This window comes from Chiloscyllium plagiosum, unplaced genomic scaffold (assembly GCF_037043375.1).
Source record: "Chiloscyllium plagiosum isolate Xiang-an unplaced genomic scaffold, Cpla_swu_hap1 HiC_scaffold_12, whole genome shotgun sequence".
Classification (NCBI taxonomy): domain Eukaryota; kingdom Metazoa; phylum Chordata; class Chondrichthyes; order Orectolobiformes; family Hemiscylliidae; genus Chiloscyllium; species Chiloscyllium plagiosum.
This window is the reverse complement of record NW_028270150.1, coordinates 1,944,621-1,967,422: the sequence shown is the minus strand read 5'-3', so window position 1 is coordinate 1,967,422 and position 22,802 is coordinate 1,944,621. Positions and strand designations below refer to the sequence as shown.

Genomic DNA, 22,802 nt, shown 5'->3' with positions numbered 1-22,802 from the left:
AACCTCAATAATAAGGCCCGTTGTGGTAAGTAGGTAAGTGCTGCATTTTGCTTGTTCTATTCTTTAGACCTAGTTTGTTTTTAAAAGGTTACTTTTAGAGGGATGGCAGTGAAGGCAGTGCAATGTTCCTCTTGCAACATGTTTGAGGTGAGGGATACCATGGATGTCCCTGCTGATTACACTTGCAGGAAGTGCACCCATCTCCAGCTCCTCCAAGACCGTGTTAGGGAACTGGAGCTGGAGTGTAGATTAGATTAGATTACATTACAGTGTGGAAACAGGCCCTTCGGCCCAACAAGTCCACACCGACCCGCCGAAGCGCAACCCACCCATACCCCTACATTTACTCCTTACCTAACACTACGGGCAATTTAGCATGGCCAATTCACCTGACCCTGCACATCTTTGGATTGTGGGAGGAAACCGGAGCACCCGGAGGAAACCCACGCAGACACGGGGAGAACGTGCAAACTCCACACAGTCAGTCGCCTGAGGCGGGAATTGAACCCGGGTCTCTGGCGCTGTGAGGCAGCAGTGCTAACCACTGTGCCACCGTGCCGCCCACGGAGTTGGATGAACTTAGGATCATTCGGGAGGCAGAAGGGGTCATAGATCGGAGCTTTAGGGAAGTAGTAACTCCAAAGATGGCAGATAGATGGGTGACAGTGAGGGGGACTAGGAAGAAGCAGCCAGTGCAGGGACCCCTGCGGCCGTTCCCCTCAAGAACAAGTATACCGTTTTGGATACTTGTGGGGGGGACGACTTACCAGGGGTAAGTAACGGGGATGGAAATGTGTTGCTGGAAAAGCGCAGCAGGTCAGGCAGCATCTAGGGAACAGGAGAATCGACGTTTCGGGCATTAGCCCTTCTTCAGGAATGAGGAAAGTTGGTCCAGCAGGCTAAGATAAAAGATAGGGAGGAGGGACTTGGGGGAGGGGCGTCGGAAATGTGATAGGTGGAAAGAGGTCAAGGTGAGGGTGATAGGTCAGAGTGGGGTGGGGGTGGAGAGGTCGGGAAGAAGATTGCAGGTTAGGAAGGCGGTGCTGAATTTGATGGATTTGACTGAGACAGGCTGGGGGGAGGGGAAATGAGGAAACTGGTGAAATCCGAGTTCATCCCTTGTGGTTGGAGGGTTCCTAGCCGGAAGATGAGGCGTTCTTCCTCCAACCGTCGTTTCGCTGTGGTCTGACGATGGACCGGGGCTCAGGCCTCTGGCACGGAGCCTGTCCCTGTTGCTCAGAAGGGAAGGGTGAAGAAGAGCAGAGCAATAGTAATTGGGGACTCGATAGTTCGGGGCACAGATAGGCGGTTTTGTGGGGGCGAGAGAGACTCACGTTTGGTATGTTGCCTCCCAGGTGCAAGGGTACGTGACGTCTCTGATCGTGTTTTCCGGGTCCTTAAGGGGGAGGGGGAGCCACATTGGCACCAACGACATAGGTAGGAGGAGGGCTGAGGATGTTAGGCAGACTTTCAGGGAGCTAGGTTGGAAGCTCAGAGTTAGAACAAACAGAATTGTTGTCTCTGGTTTGTTACCCGTGCCACGTGATAGAGAGTTGAGGAATAGGGAGAGAGAACAGTTAAATGCGTGACTACAGGGATGGTGCAGGAGGGAGGGATTCCGGTATTTGGATAACTGGGGTTCTTTCTGGGGAAGGTGGGACCTCTATAAACAGGATGGTCTGCACCTGAACCTGAGGGGCACCAGTATCCTTGGGGGGAGGTTTGCTAGTGCTCTTGGGGGGGGGTTTAAACTAACTCTGCAGGGGCATGGGAACCCAGACTGTAGCTTTAGGGTGCAGGACCTGGAGTGTAGGGAGGTTAGGAACATGGCATCAATCTCAAAGGAGGGTGCCTGTAAACAGGAAAGTGTCTTGAAGTGTGTATACTTCAATGCAAGAAGTATACGAAATAAGGTAGGTGAACTTGCAGCGTGGGTTGGTACCTGGGATTTCGATGTTGTGACTATTACGGAGACATGGGTAGAACAGGGACAGGATTGGCTGTTGCAGGTTCCAGGGTTTAAATGTTTTAGTAGGGTCAGAGGTGGGGGTAAAAGAGGGGGAGGTGTGGCATTGCTTGTCAAAGATAGTATTACAGCGGTGGAAAGGACGATGGATGAAGACTCGCCATCTGAGGTAGTTTGGGCTGAGGTTAGGAATAGGAAAGGTGAGCTCACCCTGTTAGGAGTTTTCTACAGGCCTCCTTATAGTCCTAGAAACGTGGATTGCGAGGATGATTCAGGAGAAGAGTGAAAGTAATAGGGTGGTTGTTATGGGGCCTTTAACTTTCCAGATATTGATTGGGAAAGCTATAGCTTGAGTTCGTTGGATGGGTCGGTGTTTGTCCAATGTGTGCAGGAGGGTTTCCTGACACAATATGTAGATAGGCCAACAAGAGGGGAGGCCATACTGGATTTGGTTCTGGGTAATGAACCAGGCCAGGTGTTAGAATTAGAGGTAGGTGAGCACTTTGGGGACAGTGACCACAATTCGGTGACTTTTACTCTAGTGATGGAGAGGGATAAGAGTGCACTACAGGGCAAGAGTTATAGCTGGGGGCAGGGAAATTATGATGCGGTGAGGCATGACTTAGGATGTGTGGCCTGGAAAAGTAGCTTCAAGGCAAGGGTGTAATTGATATGTGGAGCTTGTTCAAGGAGCAACTATTGAGTGTCCTTGATAAGTATGTACCCGTCAGGCAGGGAGGAAAGGGTCGTGTGAGGGAGCCGTGGTTTAATAAGGAATTGGAATCCCTTGTTAAATGGAAGAGGGCGGCCTATGTAAAGATGAGGCAAGAAGGTTCAATTGGGGCGATTGAGAGTTATAAGGTAGCCAGGAAGGACCTGAAGAGAGAGCTAAGAGCAGCAAGGAGGGGACATGAAAGGGCCTTAGTTGGTAGGATTAGGGAAAACCCTAAGGCTTTCTATAGGTATGTCAGGAATAAAAGAATGACTAGGGTAGGAATAGGTCCAGTCAAGGATAGTAGTGGGAAGTTGTGTGTGGAGGCTGAAGAGATTGGGGAGACACTGAATGAATACTTTTCGTCAGTATTCAATCAGGAACAGGACATTGTTGTCGATGTGAATACTGAGTCACAATTAATTAGAATGGACGGCTTTGAGGAATGCAGGGAAGAGGTTTTGGAAATTCTGGAAAGGGTGAAAATAGATAAGTCCCCTGGGCCTGATGACATTTATCCTAGGATTCTCTGGGAAGCAAGGGAGGAGATTGCAGAGCCATTGGCCTTGATTTTTATGTCCTCGTTGTCTACAGGAATAGTGCCAGAAGATTGGAGGATAGCAAATGTGGTTCCCTTGTTCAAGAAGGGGAGTAGGGATAACCCTAGTAACTATAGGCTGGTGAGTCTCACTTCTGTTGTGGGCAAAGTCTTAGAGAGAATTGTAAGGGATAGGATTTATGAACATCTGGATAGGAATAATGTGATCAAGGATAGTCAGCATGGTTTTGTGAAGGGCAGGTCGTGCCTCACAAACCTTATTGAATTCTTTGAGGAGGTGACTAAGGAGGTGGACAAGGGTAAAGCGGTAGATGTGGTGTATCTGGATTTTAGTAAGGCGTTTGATAAGGTTCCCCATGGTAGGCTACTGCAAAAAATACGGAGGTATGGCATTGAGGGTGAGTTGGAGGTTTGGATTAGGAGTTGGCTGGCTGGAAGAAGACAGAGGGTAGTAGTTGATGGTAAAGGTTCATCTTGGAGTGCAGTTACTAGCGGTGTTCCACAAGGATCTGTTTTGGGACCATTGCTGTTTGTCATTTTTATAAATGACCTGGAGGAGGGGCTAGAAGGTTGGGTGAGTAAGTTTGCGGATGATACGAAAGTCGGTGGAGTTGTAGACACTGAGGAAGGATGTGTCAGGTTACAGCGGGATATAGATAAGCTGCAGAGCTGGGCAGAAAGGTGGCAAATGGAGTTCAATGTAGGTAAGTGTGAGGTGATTCACTTTGGTAAGAGTAACAAAAAGATGGGGTACTGGGCTAATGGTCGGAATGTTGGTAGTGTGGATGAGCAGAGGGATCTTGGTGTCCATGTACACAGATCTCTGAAAGTTGCCACCCAGGTAAATAGTGCGGTGAAAAAGGCATATGGCGTACTGGCTTTTATTGGTAGAGGAATTGAGTTCCGGAGTCCTGAGGTCATGATGCAGTTGTATAAGACTCTGGTGCGGCCGCACCTGGAGTATTGTGTGCAGTTTTGGTCGCCATACTATAGGAAGGATGTGGAGGCACTGGAACGGGTGCAGAGGAGGTTTATCAGGATGTTGCCTGGTATGGTAGAAAGATCGTATGAGGAAAGGCTGAGGCACTTGGGGTTGTTTTCATTGGAGAAAAGAAGGTTTAGGGGTGACTTGATAGAAGTGTACAAGATGATTAGGGGTTTAGATAGGGTTGACCATGAGAACCTTTTTTCCACGTATGGAGTCAGCTATTACAAGGGGGCATAGCTTTAAATTAAGGGGTGGTAGGTATAGGACAGATGTTAGGGGTAGGTTCTTTACTCAGCGAGTTGAGAGATCATGGAATGCCCTGCCAGTAGCAGTGGTGGACTCTCCCTCTTTATGGGCATTAAACGGGCATTGGATAGGCATATGGAGGATAGTGGGCTAGTGTAGGTTAGGTGGGCTTGGATCGGCGCAACATCGAGGGCCGAAGGGCCTGTACTGCGCTGTATGTTTCTATGTTTCGATGTTTCTAAGACGTAAGAGGCAATTTTATTTTACACATAGAGAGTGGTTCATGTGTGGAATGAACTTCATCATAGAATCCCTACAGTGTGGAAACAGGCCATTTGGCCCAACATGTCCACACCAACCCTCTGAAGAATATCCCACCCAGACTCACCCTCCTACCCTATCACCTTGCATTTCCAATGGCAAATCCATCTAATCTATACATCTTTGGATTGTGAAAGGAAACTGGAGCCCCTGGAGGAGATCCACGCAGACATGAGGAGAATGTGCAAACTCCACACAGCCAGTCCCCCAAGGCTGGAATCGAACCCAGGTCCCTGGCACTATAAGGCAGCAGTGCTCACCATCATGCCAGCTTTCAGAGGAAGTGGTAGATATGGGTACACTTACAACATTTCAAAGACATTTAGATAGGCACATGAATAAGAAACATTTGGAGAGATATGGACCAAGTGCAGGTAGATTGGACTACTTTTGGTTTGTGATTGCGGAGGTAATGGCTTGGTGGCATTATCGTTGGACTATTAATCCAGAGACACAGCTAAATTCCTGGGGAGCTGGGATCCAATCCCACCATGACAGATGGGGGAATATTTGAATTCAATAAATATCTGGAATTAAGAATCTAATGATGACCATGAAACCAATGTTGGAAAAGCCCATCTGGTTCATTAATGTCCTTTAGGGAAGGAAAATGTCATCCTAACCTAGTCTGGTCTCCATGTGACTCCAGACCACAGCAATGTGCTTGACTGTGAAATGCCCCCAGGCAATTCGGGATGGGCAACAAATGCTGCCTAGCCACCGATGCCCTCATCCCATGAATGAATAAAGGATTATGGTTGCTATGTACTGGTTGGACCGAAGGTTCTGTGCTGTATGACTCTATGAGTCTCTTAAGTTTTAAAGAAACTCCACAGTTTTCTTTTACATGAGTAGTCATGATTGGGAGATGCCGGTGTTGGACTGGGGTGTCCAAAGTCAAAAATCACACAACACCAGGTTATAGTCCAACAGGTTTAATTGGAAGCACCGCTCCTTCATCGGGTGTTAGTGGAGGGCTCAATCCTAACACAGAATTTATAGCAAAAATTTATAGTATGATGTAACTGAAATTATACATTGAAAAATGAAGGGCTTTTGCCTGAAACGTCGATTTCGCTGCTCTTTGGATGCTGCCTGAACTGCTGTGCTCTTCCAGCACCACTGATCCAGAATCTGGTTTCCAGCATCTGCAGTCATTGTTTTTACCACCTTGAAGAATTGATTGTCTGTTAAGCCTTTCATCTGTTAGAATACAGTGATAGTTTCACTTCTTTCATGTGTAAATCACAAAACCTTTTTTTTAAAAGTTGCATTCTCGGGTTAGCTGTTAACAATGGTGATAGCTAGACAATGTGTTGAAGGTAGGAGAAAGTGAGGACTGCAGATGCTGGAGATCAGAGCTTAAAAATGTGTTGCTGGAAAAGCGCAGCAGGTCAGGCAGCATCAAAGGAACAGGAGAATCGATGTTTCGGGCATAAGCCCTTCTTCTTGCCTGCTTGGCACACCCTTTTCATTCCTGAAGAAGGGCTTATGCCCGAAACGTCGATTCTCCTGTTCCTTTGATGCAATATGTTGAATGTGTTGGATAACGGATCACGAACCCACTTAGGTCGACCTCCAACACAGATTACACAGAGAGACTTTGCCACCGCCCCTCTCACAAACTCCTCAATCATCTCGTGCACCAACTCTACAGCAGGCGCCACAACCTTGAAATTCAGATGGAATCCACACTCTCAGCCTGCACTCAGGATGCTGCGGTACAGTTACGGGACATTGCCAAACAGACAAGGCGACAAAACTGCACCACGTACATGCACACCAAGAACAAAAAACTGGACAAACTTGGCATTCTCACCAGTAGTAGAGAAGCCCGCCCTGGCACCACAGTAGACAACATTATCACTGCGGGGAAGTCTATTATCACCTTATCGGGCCACACCCTTCAACTGGAAGAGATTGAAGTCCTGAGTAGGGGTCTCAACTTCTGCCCCACCACCAAAATGGACCCTGTGGGTCTTGCAGCAGACACAGAGAAGTTCATCAGATGAATGAGACTCCGGGAATTCTTTCAAGGTGCCGGCAGTGATCCCACTGAGCCCACTGATGAACTAGAACAGTCATCACAGGGATCTGTAGAGGAGCAACCAAAGAAGGTGTCAACATGGACCCCACCGGAGGGCCGCTGCCCTGGGCTTGACATGTATGCTCAAACTGTCAGGAAATATATAAATCCCAGATTCATCAGCCGTACCCACAAGGTAGAGCAAAATATCACCCATTCCCAACGCAATGCCATCCAGGCTCTCAAAACCAATCACAACATTGTCATCAAACCAGCAGATAAAGGAGGAGTCGTTGTCATTCAGAATAGAACAGATTACTGTAAGGAAGTGTACCGACAACTAAACAACCAGGAACACTACAGGCAACTACCAGCTGATCCAACCAAAGAACACACCCGTGAACTAAACACATTGATCAGGACTTTGGATCCAGTCCTTCAGAGTTCCCTATGCTCCCTTATACCACGTACTTCTCGTGTAGGCAACTTCGACTGCCTTCCAAAGGTACACGAAGCCAACACACCAGGATGTCCCATCATGTCGGGCAATGGGACCCTTTCTGACTGTCTCTCCGGCTACGTCAAAGGCATCTTGAAACCTATTGTACAGGGGAGCTCCAGCTTCTGTCGCGACATGACAGATTTTTTTTTTAGATTAGATTACATTACAGTGTGGAAACAGGCCCTTCGGCCCAACAAGTCCACACCGACCCGCCGAAGCAAAACCCACCCATACCCCTACATTTACCCCTTACCTAACACTACGGGCAATTTAGCATGGCCAATTCACCTGACCCTGCACATATTTTGGACTGTGGGAGGAAACCGGAGCACCCGGAGGAAACCCACACAGACACGGGGAGAACGTGCAAACTCCACACAGTCAGTCGCCTGAGGCGGGAATTGAACCCGGGTCTCAGGCGCTGTGAGGCAGCAGTGCTAACCACTGTGCCACCGTGCCGCCCACAGAAACTCAGCACCCACGGACCAGTCGAACCGGGAATATTCCTCGTCACAATGAACGTTTCCGCACTCTACACCAGCATCCCCCACAAGGATGGCATCGCGGCAACAGCCTCAGTACTCAACACCAACAACTGCCAATCTCCAAACACCACCCTACAACTCATCCGCTTTATCCTCGATCACAACATCTTCACCTTTGACAACCAATTCTTCATCCAGACACACGGAACAGCCATGGGGACCAAATTTGCACCCCAATATGCCAACATCTTCATGCACAGGTTCGAACAAGATTTCTTCTCTACGCAGGATCTCCAACCAACATTATACACCAAGTACATTGACGACATTTTCTTCCTCTGGACCCATGGCGAGGAGTCACTGATAAAACTACACAGTGACATCAACAAGTTTCATCCCACCATCAAACTCAGCATGGACTACTCTCGACCGTCTGTCGCATTCTTGGACACATGCGTCTCCATCAAGGATGGACACCTCAGCACCACACTCTACCGCAAACTCACAGACAACCTCACAATGCTACACTTCTCCAGCTTCCACCCAAAACATATTAAAACAGCCATTCCGTATGGACAAGCCCTACACATACACCAGATCTGCTCTGATGAGGAGGAACATGTCGGACACCTAGATGTACTCAGAGATGCCCTCACAAGAACGGGGTACGATGCCCAACTCATCGACCGCCAGTTCCGATGTGCCACAGCAAGGAACCATAATGACCTCCTCAGGAGACAGACACGTGCTGCGACTGACAGGGTACCCTTCGTTGTTCAGTATTTCCCAGGAGCTGAAAAACTGCGCCATGTTCTTCATGACCTGCAACACATTATCAATGAGGATGAGCACCTCACCAAGACCTTCCCCACACCTCCACTATTTGCCTTTAAACAACCGCCAAACCTCAAACAGATTGTTGTTCGAAGCAAACTGCCCGGCTCTCAGGACAACTCCACACAACCCTGTCACGGTGGACGCTGCAAGACGTGTCAGATTGTGGACATAGATACCACTATTACGCGTGGGAACACCTCCCACCGTGTACATGGCAGGTACTCATGTGACTCAGCCAACATTGTCTATCTTATATGCTGCAGGCAAGGATGCCCAGAGGCATGGTACATTGGGGAAACCGAGCAAAGACTACGACAACGGATGAATGGGCACCGCACAACAATCAACAGACAGGAGGGTTCCCTCCCAGTTGGGGAACACTTCAGTGATCCAGGACATTCAGCCTCGGACCTTCGGGTGACCATCCTCCAAGGTGGACTTCGGGACAGGCAGCAGAGAAAAGTGGCCGAGCAGAGGCTGATAGCTAAGTTCGGTACCCATAGGGAGGGCCTCAACCGGGACCTTGGGTTCATGTCACATTGCAGGTGATCACCATTGCACTATACACATACACAGATACTCCTACACACACAGGCACTCCTATACACACATACACACAGGCACTCCTATACACACATACACACCCTTACAGACACAGACACTCCCACATGCACACATGCACCCCTCACAGACTTAAGACACTCTGCACTCACTACACACACACACACACTTTCTCACACTCACAACCCCCAACCCAGACAGACACACACACACAGACAGACAAAGACCCACATGCACACATATATTTTGTGGGGTGAATTTGTACTTGCAGGGTTACATTGTACTTTGCTCAAAAACTGCATACATTCATGTCGAACTCTGAGCTCAAAACTGCATTAATTTATGTAAATCTCTGTTATCTCACTTTTTAGATTAGAATCAATTCAAACATCATGGCATAGACAGAGAACACAGGGGGCTAACACCTTCAACATATTGCCTAGCTATCACCATTGTTAACAGCTAACCTGAGAATGCAACTTTAAAAAAAGGGTTTTGTGATTTGCACATGAAAGAAGTGAAACTATCACTGTATTCTAACAGATGAAAGGTTTAACAGACAATCAATTTTTCAAAGTATAATTTCAGTTACATCATACTGCAAATTTTTGCATAAATTCTGTGTTACGATCGAGCCCTCCACTATTACCTGATGAAGGAGCGTCGCTCCGAAAGCTAGTGTGCTTCCAATTAAACCTGTTGGACTATAACCTCGTGTTGTGTGATTTTTAACTTTAAATGAGTAGTTAGCTAACTCTTATATGTCATCTTAGCCCTGATTTTTAGTTACCCTTTGCTTGTTTTTAAAGGCTTCCCAATGATTAGATTAGATTCCCTCCAGTGAATCCGTGAAACAGACCCTTTGGCCCAACCAGTCCACACCGACCCTCTGAAGAGTAACCCATCCAGATCCATTTTCCTCTGACTAATGCACCTAACGCTATAGGTAATGTAGTATGGCCAATTCACCTGACCTGCACATCTTTAGAGTGTGGGAGGAAACTGGAACACCCGGAGGAAACCCACACAGACACAAGGAGAATGTGCAAGCTCCACACAGAGAGTCACCCCGAGGCTGGAATTGAACATGGAACGCTGGTGCTGTGAGGCAGCAGTGCTAACCACTGAGCCACCGTGCTGCCCCAATCATCTGGCATCTCACTGATCTTCACCACATGACGTGCTTTTTCTTTTGCTTTTATGCTGTCCCTGCCTTCCCTTGTCAGTCATGGTTACCTCATCCTCCCCTTGGAATTTTCTTCTTCCTATGATGAATTTCTGCTGTACCTCCCATTTAACCCCCAGAGTCTCCCGCTATTGCTTCTCCATCATCCTCCCTGCAAAGCTCCCCTTTCAAACAACTCTGGCCAGCTCCTCCCTCATATCTTGTAGTTACCTTTATTTATTATAATGTCATTACATCTGATTCAATGTACTCCAACTCAAACTGGAGGGTGAATTGTATCATATTATGATTACTGTCCCCAGAAGATTCCTTTACCTTCAGCTTCCTAATCCAGTCTGCGTCGCTGCACTTCACTGAATCCAGAATTGCCTGTTCCCTAGTGGGCTATACCACACAGTGTGCCAAAACATCATCTCATAGGCATTCTGCAAATTCCCTTTCTTGAGATCCACTACCAACCCGATTTTCCCAGTTCACCTGCGTACTGAGGTCCCCCATGATTACTGTAATTGTGCTGTTCCCACTACCCCACACCCCTCCAAACTCTGACACAAATGCTGTCCCCTCCAGACTTCACTTCAACTCTGATGAAAGTCATCTCGCTTGGAAATGTTAGCTTACTCTCTCTCCATAGATGCTATCTGACCCACTGTGATCTCCAGCATTGGTTGTTTTCAGTACAGAATTCCACCATCTACAGTAATTTGTTCCTGACTTTTATATCTCCTGATTTATTATCTTCCCCACAGCCTGACCATTGCTAAGAGGTATGTCTATAGCTCTCGTCAAGGTCTTTTCTCGCTTTGCAGTTCCTCAACTCTACCCACAAAGATTCTATGCCTGCTTGCTATCAATTTCATCTCATTCCGAACTAACAAGGGAACTACCCCTGTCCCTGTCCATCTGCCTGCCCTCTCGATCGGATTTACAGTTGCCATGTTGTCAGCATTGTAACTTCATGAAGTACCTTATTTGAATTACAGACTTTGCAAAAATCCTCTCATGGTTTGTGGGAGTCACAAATGGACCTGTATCTACTGCCCGTCCCTTGCTGCCCACAAGGAGATGGTGTTGAACTGTCTGCAGTCCATGTGTCTTCCTGACCTGGTGCTGCCCAGGTGTGAAAGCAGATCTTTCAGATGGGGTTAATGTTATGTGCTGTTTTATGTGAAATCTCTGCCTATTGTGCACTAATATTGTGATTTTTAAAAAAAAATTCCTTTCTGTTCTAAAGCTGGGAAAGAAATATGGCAATATATTCAGTTTGAATCTGGGAGGAGAATTCTTGGTGGTATTGGATGGTTACTCTATCGTTAGAGAAGCATTGGTCCATCATGGGGAAGCTTTCTCTGCAAGACCCATTTCACCATTATTCCTGCAACTCAATGGCTCACATGGTGAGTGACAATCCTACTCCCACCACCCACTTCCTCAATCCATGTATCTGATTCACCTTTTAAAACAACCCATCTTATCTTTCCCAGGGATTACATTTTCCAATGGCAATGAATGGAGAGAACAACATCACTTTGCTGTGTCACATCTCAGAAATCTGCTCGCTCAGGTGAAACCATGGCTCGTGTCTGAGGCCCGAAGGCTGAATGGAAGATTTGCAGAACATCGTGGTAATTCTGTTTGAGAAAGGACCTATCAAAGGGATTACAATCTTTTAGATTTTTCTGCTTGATGTTATGCCAAAGAAAAGAACATTTGTATTTCTGATGTACCTTTTAACACTTAGGATTTCCTTTACTGCCAATGTTTCTTTCACCAAATGTCATTACTGATGTAATGTCAGGAACATGGCAGTCATTTTGACACAGCAGATTGGCACAAACCTGTTACCAATGAGGCGGTGCTCTTGTGAAGATGCTGGAGAGGATGTAAGGATTTAATAGGGTTTTATATTTTACTCAACCTGTTCAGCATTGTTTTGACACATCTTTGGAGAAGATGGGACCCAGGCCTCTTGACCCAAAGGTAGGGACCCTACCACAGTACTACAAGAGCCCCAAAAGGACAGCGAAGAGGTTACCTTAGATTACAACAGGATCCGGACCAGATGGGCCAATGGGCTGTGCAGATGGAGTTTAATTTAAATAAAAGTGAGGCGCTGCATTTTGGAAAAGCAAGTCTTAGCAGGACTTATACACTTAATGAAGTGTTGCTGAACAAAGAGACCTTGGAGTTCTGGATGTAGGTTTGCTCGCTGAGCTGGAAGGTTCATTTTCAAATGTTTCGTTATCATACTTGGTAACATCTTCAGTGGGCCTCCGGATGGAGCACTGCTGATGATTCCTGCTTCCTGTTTTTATGTGTGGGTAAACATATACACAATTTATTTTCTGCTGGGTCAGAGTTAAGGGGTCAGAATCTCAATGTTGGAGCCAGGTGCTTCAGCAATGAGATTCAGAGATATGATTTCACACAAAGGCGAGTATAATTCCGGAACTTTCTCCCACTTAAAAAAGAAACCTGTGGATTCTGAGAGTCAACTGAAACTGTTGAAACCAGGATGGATAACTTAATGCAGCCTAAGGGAGGTTGAGAAATTCAGAATCCAGGCAGTCATTGGAGCTAACATTCAAATTGGATGGCACTTTATTTAATATCGGAGGTACTGAACAATCTCTACATGTCTTTATTGCACAGTGTGAAATAAGTGCACAGAGACCCTAATCCCATCACCAGGTTACCCTTTATTTACGTGTGGAAAATTCTTGACTCTGGTCTGACTTCCTCAGAATCTCTAACACTCCTTGTATATATCTGTCAGCCAGGGCTCCCTGATTGGTCAGATTAACAGCCCCAACCAGGGAACTCAGATTCTATGAGGACTGACCTGCTGACCTCATTACAATCACTATATCACTCCCTTATTACATCCAGGGATATAGGTCTGTTCTTTTTCTTGTCCTGGGGTATTTTCACACTCGATATGATTCCTCCAACTCAGATTGGACCAGATTAACAGCTCCATTCGGGGAACTCATATTCTATGAAGTCATCTTGGGTAACGTCATTTTCATCACTACATATTGGTCAAAGTTCAGTCAAGCTAAACATTGCCTCAAAGAAACAGATTGCCTGCCATTCTCCCAGTCGTAACAGGGACAGCTGAAAAATTGACCAGATCATGACTGATTTTCGATTTAATGTTTCATCTGAAAGTTGGCATCTACAACTAAATCTCAGTGCTGACCCACTGACAGTGCAGCACTCCCTCAGTACTGACTCAACAGTGTAGTACCTCCTAGTACTGACCCTCCAACAGTGCAGCACTCCCTCAGTACTGACTCCCTGACAGTGCAGCACTCCCTCAGCATTAACGCTCCAACAGTGCAGCACTCCCTCAGTACTGACTCCCTGACAGTGCAGCATGCCCTCAGCCTCCGGCGCTCCAGGGAAAACAGCCCCAGCCTGTTCAGCCTCTTCCTGTAGCTCAAACCCTCCAACTCTGGCAACATCCTTGTAAATCTTTTTTGAACTCTTTCAAGTTTCACACACCTTTCCGATAGGAAGGAGACCAGAATTGCATGCAATATTCCAACAGTGGCCTAACCAATGTCCTGTACAGCCGCAACATGACCTCCCAACTCCTGTACTCAATACTCTGACCAATAAAGGAAAGCATACCAAACACCTTTTTCACTATCCTATCTACCTGTGACTCCACTTTCAAGGAGCTATAAACCTGCACTCCAAGGTCTCTTTGTTCAGCAACACTCCCTAGAACCTTACCATTAAGTGTGTAAGTGCTACTAAGATTTGCTTTCCCAAAATGCAGCACCTCGTATTTATCTGAATTAAACTCCATCTATCACTCCTCAGCCCATTGGCCCATCTGGTCAAGATCCTGTTGTAATCTGAGGTAACCCTCTTTGCTGTCCACTACACCTCCAATTTTGGTGTCATCTGCAAACTTACTAACTGTACCTTATATGCTCGCATCCAAGTCATTTATGTCAATGACAAAAAGTAGAGGGCCCAGCACGGATCCTTGTAGCACTCCACTGGTCACAGGCCTCCAGTCTGAAACACATCCCTCCACCATCAGATTATATATAACAGATTCCTGTTTATATTCACAGCGGAATCAATGTGGAATAATGGAACAATGAGAAAAAACACACAAATGACGGCAGATTAAACTCTCATTTTTGTCTTGATAGTTAAAGATTTTGTTTTCTCTCAGGGATGACATAGTGGCATGGTCATTAGCACTGCTGCCTCACAGTGCTAGGGACCCAGGTTTGATTCCAGTCTTGGATGACTGGCTGTGTGGAGTTTGCAATATCCCCCCGTGTTTGTGCGGGTTTCCATCGGGTGCTGCAGTTTCCTCCCATAGTCCAAAATTGTACAGCTTAGATGGATTGACCACACCAAGGTTACACAGGCGAGGTGGATCAATAATGGTAAATATGGGGAGAGGGCAGTGGGTTGTGTCTGGGTGGGATGTTATTTAGAGGGTCAGTACAGACTCAATGGGCCAAATGGGCTCTTTCTGCACCATAGGGATTCTACGATTCTATAAATTTCCAAGTGTGATCTTTCCAGTGTGTTCAACAGTTTTTTAGAATTGCTGCTTTCTTTGTAAAACAATCATTTACCTGATTGTAAAGAGGTAAAACTAATCACTCTTTATTTGAATGCACGTAATATTCAGAACAAAATAAATCAATTAACAGCACAAAAAAACCTGCAGATGCTGGAAATCAGAAATTGCTGGAGAAACGCAGCAGATCTTGCAGTATCTGTGGAGAGAAAGCAGAGTTGAAGAAGGGTCACTGGACCTGAAACATTAGCTCTGCCAGACCTGCTGAGTTTTTCCAGACATTTCTGTATTTGTTGCAATTAATGGCACAAGTAGGTTACTGTGTATGACCTAACAGCCAATATGAAGACATAGTTACAAGATCAAAGGGATCGCTTAAAATGTGTCTGCTTTAATGCGAGGAGTGTCAGAAATAAGAGTAATGAACTAAGAGCATAAATCAGTACTTGGGACTATGATGTTGTGGCCATAACGGAGACGTGGGTTTCACAGGGGCAGGAATGGTAGTTAGATGTTCCAGGGTTTAGAACATTTAAAAAGAACAGAAACGAAGGTTGTTGAGGAAGGTTTGTCTACTGAGTCAGTATGGGTGGGAGTTAGGAACAGCAAGGGAGCAACCACCGCACTGGGGGTTTTATACAGACCCCCTAATAGCAGTAGAGAGATTGAAGATCTCATAGGCGGGCAGATTTTGGGAAAATGCAGATGTAGCAGGGTTGTTGTGATGGGTGACTTCAACTTTCCCAATATTGACTGGAACCTCCTAAGTGCAGATGGTTTGGATGGAGCCGTTTTTGTCAGGTGTGTTCAGGAGGGTTTTCTTACTCAGTATGTAGACAGACCGACGAGGGGAGAGGCCATTTTGGATTTGGTGCTCGGCAACGAGCCAGGATAGGTGTCAGCTCTCGCGGTGGGAGAACACTTTGGTGACAGTGATCACAACTGCCTCACATTTACCAAAGTCTTGGAGAGTGAAAGGTGCAGTTACCGAGGGAAAATATTTAACTGGGGAAAAGGAAATTATGACAGGAGTTGGGAAATACAGACTGGGAGCAATTGTTCCACAGAAAGGGCACAGCAGACATGTGGAGACTATTTAAGGAGCAGTTGTTGCGAGTGATGCATGAATTTGTTCCTCTGAGACAGGTAAGAAGGGGTAAGATTAAGGAGCCTTGGATGACGAGAACAGAGGAGCTTCTTGTCAAAAAGAAGAAGGCAGCTTACGTAAGGTGGAGGAAGCAAGGATCTAGCACAGCTTTAGAGGATTACAGGCTATTGAGTACAGAAGTTGGGAGGTCATGTTGCGGCTGTACAGGACATTGGTTAGGCCACTGTTGGAATATTGCATGCAATTCTGGTCTCCTTCCTATCAGAAAGATGTTGTGAAACTTGAAAGGGTTCAGAAAAGATTTACAAGGATGTTGCCAGAGTTGGAAGATCTGAGCTATAGGGAGAGGCTGTTTTCCCTGGAGTGTCGGAGGCTGAGGAGTGACCTTATAGAGGTTTACAAAATTATGAGGAGCATGGATAGGGTAAACAGACAAAGTATTTTCCCTGGGGTTGGGGAGTCCAGAACTAGAGGGCATAGGTTTAGGGTGAAAGGGGAAAGATATAAAAGAGACCTAAGGGGCAACTTTTTCACACAGAGGGTGGTACGTGTATGGAATGAGCTGCCAGAGTAAGTGGTGGAGGCTGGTACAATTGCAACATTTAAGGGGCATTTGGATGGGTATATGAATAGGAAGGGTTTGGAGGATATGGGCCGGGTGCTGGCAGGTGGGACTAGATTGTATTGGGATATCTGGTCAGCATGGACGAGTTGGACCGAAGGGTCTGTTTCCGTGCTGTACATCTCTATGACTCTTTGACTGTAAATGGACTGAGGAGAGCCAGGAGGGGGCACGAAAAAGGCTTGACAAGATGGATTAGGGAGAACCCAAAGGCATTTTACTCATACGTGAGGAATAAGAGAATGATCAGGGAGAAGGTTGGGCGGGTCAGGGATAGCGGAGGGAACTTGTGTGTGGAGTCTGAGCAGATAGGGGAAGACCTCAATGTGTTTTTGCTTTAGTTTTCATGAAGGAAAGAGACCTTATTGTGAATGAGAACTTTGAGGAGCTGGGATACAGGCTTGAACAGATCGAGATTGATGAAGCTGATGTGCTGGAGATTTTGGAAAACATTAAGATTGATAAGTCCTCAGGGCCAGACCAGATTTATCCCAGGCTGCTCCGGGAAGTGAGAAAGGAGGTTGCTAAGCCGCTGGTGAAGATCTTTGCCTCCTCACTCTCCACGGGAGTCGTACCGGAGGATTGGAAGGAGGTGAATGTTGTTCCTCTTTTCAAGAAGGGGAATGGGGAAATCCCTGGCAATTACAGACCAGTCAGTCTTATGTCTGGGGCCAGCAATATTTCGGAAAGAATTCTGAGGGATAGGATTTATGACTATTTGGAAAAGCATAATATGATTAAAGGCAGTCAGCATGGCTCTGCGAGGGGCAGGTCATGCCTCACAAATCTTATTGAGTTCTTCGAGGAGGTGACAAGACAGGTCGGTGATGGTCAAGCAGTGGATGTGGTGTATATGGACTTCAGCAAGGCATTTGATAAGTTTCCCCATGTTAGGCTCATTCATAAAGTCAGGAGGTATGGGATACAGGGAGATTTGGCTGTCTGGATTCAGAATTGGTTGGCTGACAGAAGGCAGAGAGTGGTTGTAGATGGAAAGTATTCTGCCTGGAGGTCAGTGTTGAGTGGGGTCCCACAGGGCTCTGTTCTTGGGCCTCTGCTCTTTGTAGTTTTTATAAATGACTTGGATGAGGAGGTTGAGGGGTAGGATAGTAAATTACCGATGACACAAAGTTTGGAGGTGCTGTTGATAGTATCGAGGGCTATTGCAGGCTGCAGCGCGACGTTGACAGGATGCAGAGTTGGCAGATGGCGTTCATCCTGGATAAATGCGAAGTGATGCATTTTGGAAGGCTGAACTCGAATGCTGAATATGGGATTAAAGACAGGATTCTTGGCAGTGTGGAGGAACAGAGGGAACTGGGTGTTCAACTACATAGATCCCTCAAAGTTGCCACCCAAGTGGATAGGGTTGTTAAGAAAGCATATGGTGTTTTGGCTTTCATCAACAGGGTTATCAAGTTTAAGAGCGGCGAGGTTTTGCCGCAGCTCTACAAGACCCTGGTGAGACCACACTTGGAAATGTGTCCAGTTCTGGTCGCCCTACTATAGGAAAGATACAGAGGCTTTGGAGAGGGTGCAAAGAAGGTTTACCAGGATGCTGCCTGGACTGGAGGGCTTGCCTTATGAAGAGAGGTTGAATAAGCTCAGACTTTTCTCTGGAGAGGAGGAGGAAGAGAGGAGACCTGATCGAGGTGTACAAGGTAATGAGAGGTTTGGATAGAGTCAATATTCAGAGACTTTTCCCAGGGCAGGATTGACTGGCACAAGGGGTCATAGTTTTAAGGTGTTAGGAGGAAGGTATAGAGGAGATGTCAGAGGAAGGTTCTTTACACAGAGAGTTGTGAATGCATGGAATGCATTGCCAGCGGTGGTGGTGGAAGCAGAGTCATTGGGGACATTTAAGTGACTGCTGGACATTCACATGGACAGCAGTGAGTTGAGGGGTGCGTAGGTTAGGTTATTTTATTTTAGATTAGGAATAGTCCTCAGCACAACATCGTGGGCCGAAGGCCCTGTTCTGTGCCGTACTTTTCTATGTTCTATTAAAGTTAGGAGTTAAATATTCAGGGGGAGGTGATTTTCCATAAAGACAGGTAGGAAGGGAAGGGTGATAGAGTCGCATTGTTAGTGCAAGATGGAATAAGAATGAAAGCAAAAAATGATTTTGGATCAGAAGCTGTAGAATCCATTTCGGTGGAGGTGAAAATTAAACAGGGGAGGAGGATACTGGTGGGAGTAGTCCGTAGAGTCCCTAAGAATAGCTGTATGGTGGGAAAGAGAATTAATCAGCTGATTAAAATAACTCCACAGAAGGTAGCATCCCTTTATTTATACATGGATATCCTTGACAGTGATCGAGCTCTGTTAGAGCCAGCTCTCACTGTGTCAGAATGTCTGACACTCCTTTTTTTTCTAACTTTATTTTCTTCTTTTTTTTCTTTTTTCTTTTTCTCCCCCACACTACATCCTGAGAGCGGTGGTGTTTATTCCCCCCCGCCACACCCCCTCCCCCGGCACCCACAGTGTGTGTATGTGTGCAGGTGTCAGACACAGTGAAAAACAACAAGTGTGTAAATTTTTTAAAAATTCTACCACCAGGAAGAAAGGAAACACCCGAGTGGCCAGTGACAAGCAGTGCCCTGACACTCCTCTTTTTATCTGTCTGCCAGGGCTCCCTGATTGGGCCACATTAACAGCCCCAATCAGGGAACTCATATTGTTAGGGGTTCCACCTGGCTGACGTCATTACTATCATAGTCAGGGCATATAAAGGTCAATACTTTAATCATGAGTGAATTTAATCTGTCTGCAGATTGGGGTGGACAGATTGGCAAAGGAAAGCATGAGGAAGAATTCACAGTTTATTTGGGACAGTTTCCAAGAGCAATACAATCAGGCATCAAGCTGTTTTGGATTTATTGATGTGTAATAAAGCAAGTTTAATAAATGATCTCAGAGTAAAGGATCCCTTGGAAAAAGTCACCATAACGTATTTAGATTCAGGGGGCGGACTAATATAAAACCGTAAGTTTGGATAAGGGGGCATTTTCCGGATGGCAACCTGTAACTAATGAAGTACCACAGGGATTAGAGCTGGGGCCTCAAATATTCACAATACATCAAAACAACTGGAATGAGGAAACTGAATGTACCGTTGTCAAGTTTACAGAAGACACAAAAATAGGAGGGAAGGCTTGTGGTGAGGAGATCACAGAGAATCTGTAGAGGGATTCTGACAGGTTTAGTGATTGGGCAAAACTTGGCAGTTGGAATATAATGTGGTGAAATGTGAGGTCCTGGAATTTGACCAGAAGAATAGAGGAGCTGAATAACCTTTCAATGTAGATAGACTGAAGAAAGCTGCACCACAGAAGATTTATGACTCTTCATGCATAGATCACAAAATGCCAACGGATAGATTTAGCAGGTGATAGGGAAGGCCAATGGAATGGCGTATAACAATATGGAAGTATTGCTAAGACTATACAAGGTACTAGTCAGCGAGCAGAGGGAATACTGTGAATGGATTTGAGCCCATTACCTAAGGAAAGATACACGAGCATTGGAGTCAGTGCAGAGAAGGATCACCAGGCATGGAGGGACCACCTGATGAGGTTAGGTCGAGGCGGTTGAGCTTATATTTGTTGAAATTTGGGAGAATGAGGTGAAACCTTATTGAAATATATCATACTCTTTGGGGAATTGTTGGGTAGATGAAGAAAGTTTATTTCCCCTGCTCGTAGAATCTAGGACCACAGATATAATCTCAGAATAAACAGTTGCATATTTAAGAGATGATGAGGTATTTCTTCTGTGAGAGGGTAGTGAATCTGTAGAAATCTTTTCCAAAGTGGGCTTAGGAGGGTGGGTCATTATGTTCAAGGCTGAGATAGACACATGTTTATCCTGTAAGGGTGATGGGAGAAGAAACATGCGCCTGCATCTGACGCAGTGTCTAGGGAACATGCGCCCATATCTGACCAATGTCGAAGGAACCTGCGCCTGTATCTGACGCAGTGTCTAAGAAACATGCGCCTGTATCTGACGCAGTGTCTAAGGAACATGCGCCTGTATCTGACGCAGTGTCTAAGGAACATGCGCCCATACCTGACGCAGTGTCTAAGGAACATACGCCTGTATCTGACGCAGTGTCTAAGGAACATGCGCCTGTATCTGACGCAGTGTCTAAGGAACATACGCCCATATCTGACGCAGTGTCTAAGGAACATACGCCTGTATCTGACACAGTGTCTAAGGAACATGCGCCTGTATCTGACGCAGTGTCTAAGGAACATACACCCGTATCTGACCAATGTCTAAGGAACCTGCGCCCATATCTGACGCAGTGTCTAAGAAACATGCGCCTGTATCTGACGCAGTGTCTAAGGAACATGCGCCTGTATCTGACGCAGTGTCTAAGGAACATGCGCCCATATCTGACGCAGTGTCTAAGGAACATACGCCTGTATCTGACAGTGTCAAAGGAACATGCGCCTGTATCTGACGCAGTGTCTAAGGAACATACACCCGTATCTGACACAGTGTCAGAGGAACATGCGCCTGTATCTGACGCAGTGTCTAAGGAACATGCGCCCATATCTGGCACAGTGTCGGAGGAACATGCGCCTGTGTCTGACGCAGTGTCTAAGGAACATACGCCCATATCTGGCACAGTGTCGGAGGAACATGCGCCTGTATCTGACGCAGTGTCTAAGGAACATGCGCCTGTATCTGATGCAGTGCCTAAGGAACATACACCCGTATCTGACGCAGTGTCTAAGGAACATGCGCCTGTATCTGACACAGTGTCTAAGGAAAATGCGCCTGTATCTGACACAGTGTCTAAGGAACATACACCCGTATCTGACGCAGTGTCTAAGGAACATGCGCCTGTATCTGACACAGTATCTAAGGAATAGATACTGTGCCACGTGATAGAGATTCGAGGAATAGGGAGAGAGAACAATTAAATGCGTGGCTTCAGGGATGGTGCAGGAGGGAGGGGTTCCAGTTTTTGGATAACTGGGGTTCTTTCTGGGGACGGTGGGACCTCTATAAACAGGATGGTCTACACCTGAACCTGAGGGGAACCAGTATCCTTGGGGGGAGGTTTGCTAGTGCTCTTGGGGGGGGTTTAAACTAACTCGGCAGGGGCATGGGAACCCAGATTGTAGCTTCAGGGTGCAGGGCCTGGAGTGTAGGGAGGTGAGGAACATGGCATCAATTTCCAAGGAGGGTGCCTGTAAACAGGGAAGTGGCTTGAAGTGTGTATACTTCAATGCAAGAAGTATACGAAATAAGGTAGGTGAACTTGCAGCGTTGGTTGGTACCTGGGACTTCGATGTTGTGGCTATTACGGAGACATGGCTAGAACAGGGACAGGATTGGCTGTTGCAGGTTCCAGGATTTAAATGTTTTAGTAGGGTCAGAGGTGGGGGTAAAAGAGGGGGAGGTGTGGCATTGCTTGTCAAAGATAGTATTACAGCGGTGGAAAGGACGATGGATGAGGACTTGCCATCTGAGGTAGTTTGGGCTGAGGTTAGGAATAGGAAAGGTGAGGTCACCCTGTTAGGAGTCTTTTACAGGCCTCCTAATAGTCCTAGAATCATTGAAGAAAGGATTGGGAAGGTGATTCAGGAGATGAGTGACAGTAATAGGGTGGTTGTTATGGGGGACTTTAACTTTCCTGATATTGATTGGGAAAGCTATAGCTCAAGTTCGTTAGATGGGTCAGTGTTTGTTCAATGTGTGCAGGAGAGTTTCCTGACACAATATGTAGACAGGCCAACAAGAGGTGAGGCCATACTGGATTTGGTTCTGGGTAACGAACCAGGCCAGGTGTTAGAATTAGAGGTAGGTGAGCACTTTGGGGATAGTGACCATAATTCGGTGATTTTTACACTCGTGATGGAGAGGGATAAGTGTGTACTACAGGGCAAGAATTATAGCTGGGGTAAGGGAAATTATGATGCGGTGAGGCATGACTTAGGATGTGTGGCTTGGAAAAGTAGACTCCAAGGCAAGAGTGTAAATGATATGTGGAACTTGTTCAAGGGGCAACTATTGAGTGTCCTTGATAATTATGTACCTGTCAGGCAGGAAGGAAAGGGTCGTGCGAGGGAGCCGTGGTTTAATAAGGAATTGGAATCCCTTGTTAAATGGAAGAG

The 22,802-nt window shown here is 46.3% G+C and overlaps 1 protein-coding gene and 1 pseudogene across 2 annotated transcripts in view; both read left to right on the top strand.

The window, feature by feature from the left end:
• LOC148148477 (cytochrome P450 2J1-like) overlaps nucleotides 1-22,802 on the top strand; it is a 392,174-nt gene that overhangs the window by 21,036 nt on the left and 348,336 nt on the right. For both annotated transcript variants that reach the window (XM_087992371.1, XM_087992372.1), the window contains exons 2-3: nucleotides 11,624-11,786; nucleotides 11,874-12,014. In XM_087992371.1, the coding sequence (XP_087848497.1) occupies nucleotides 11,624-11,786; nucleotides 11,874-12,014 (304 nt within the window). The remainder of the gene's footprint in view (nucleotides 1-11,623; nucleotides 11,787-11,873; nucleotides 12,015-22,802) is intronic.
• On the top strand, nucleotides 6,568-11,464 carry LOC148148478 (uncharacterized; annotated as a pseudogene).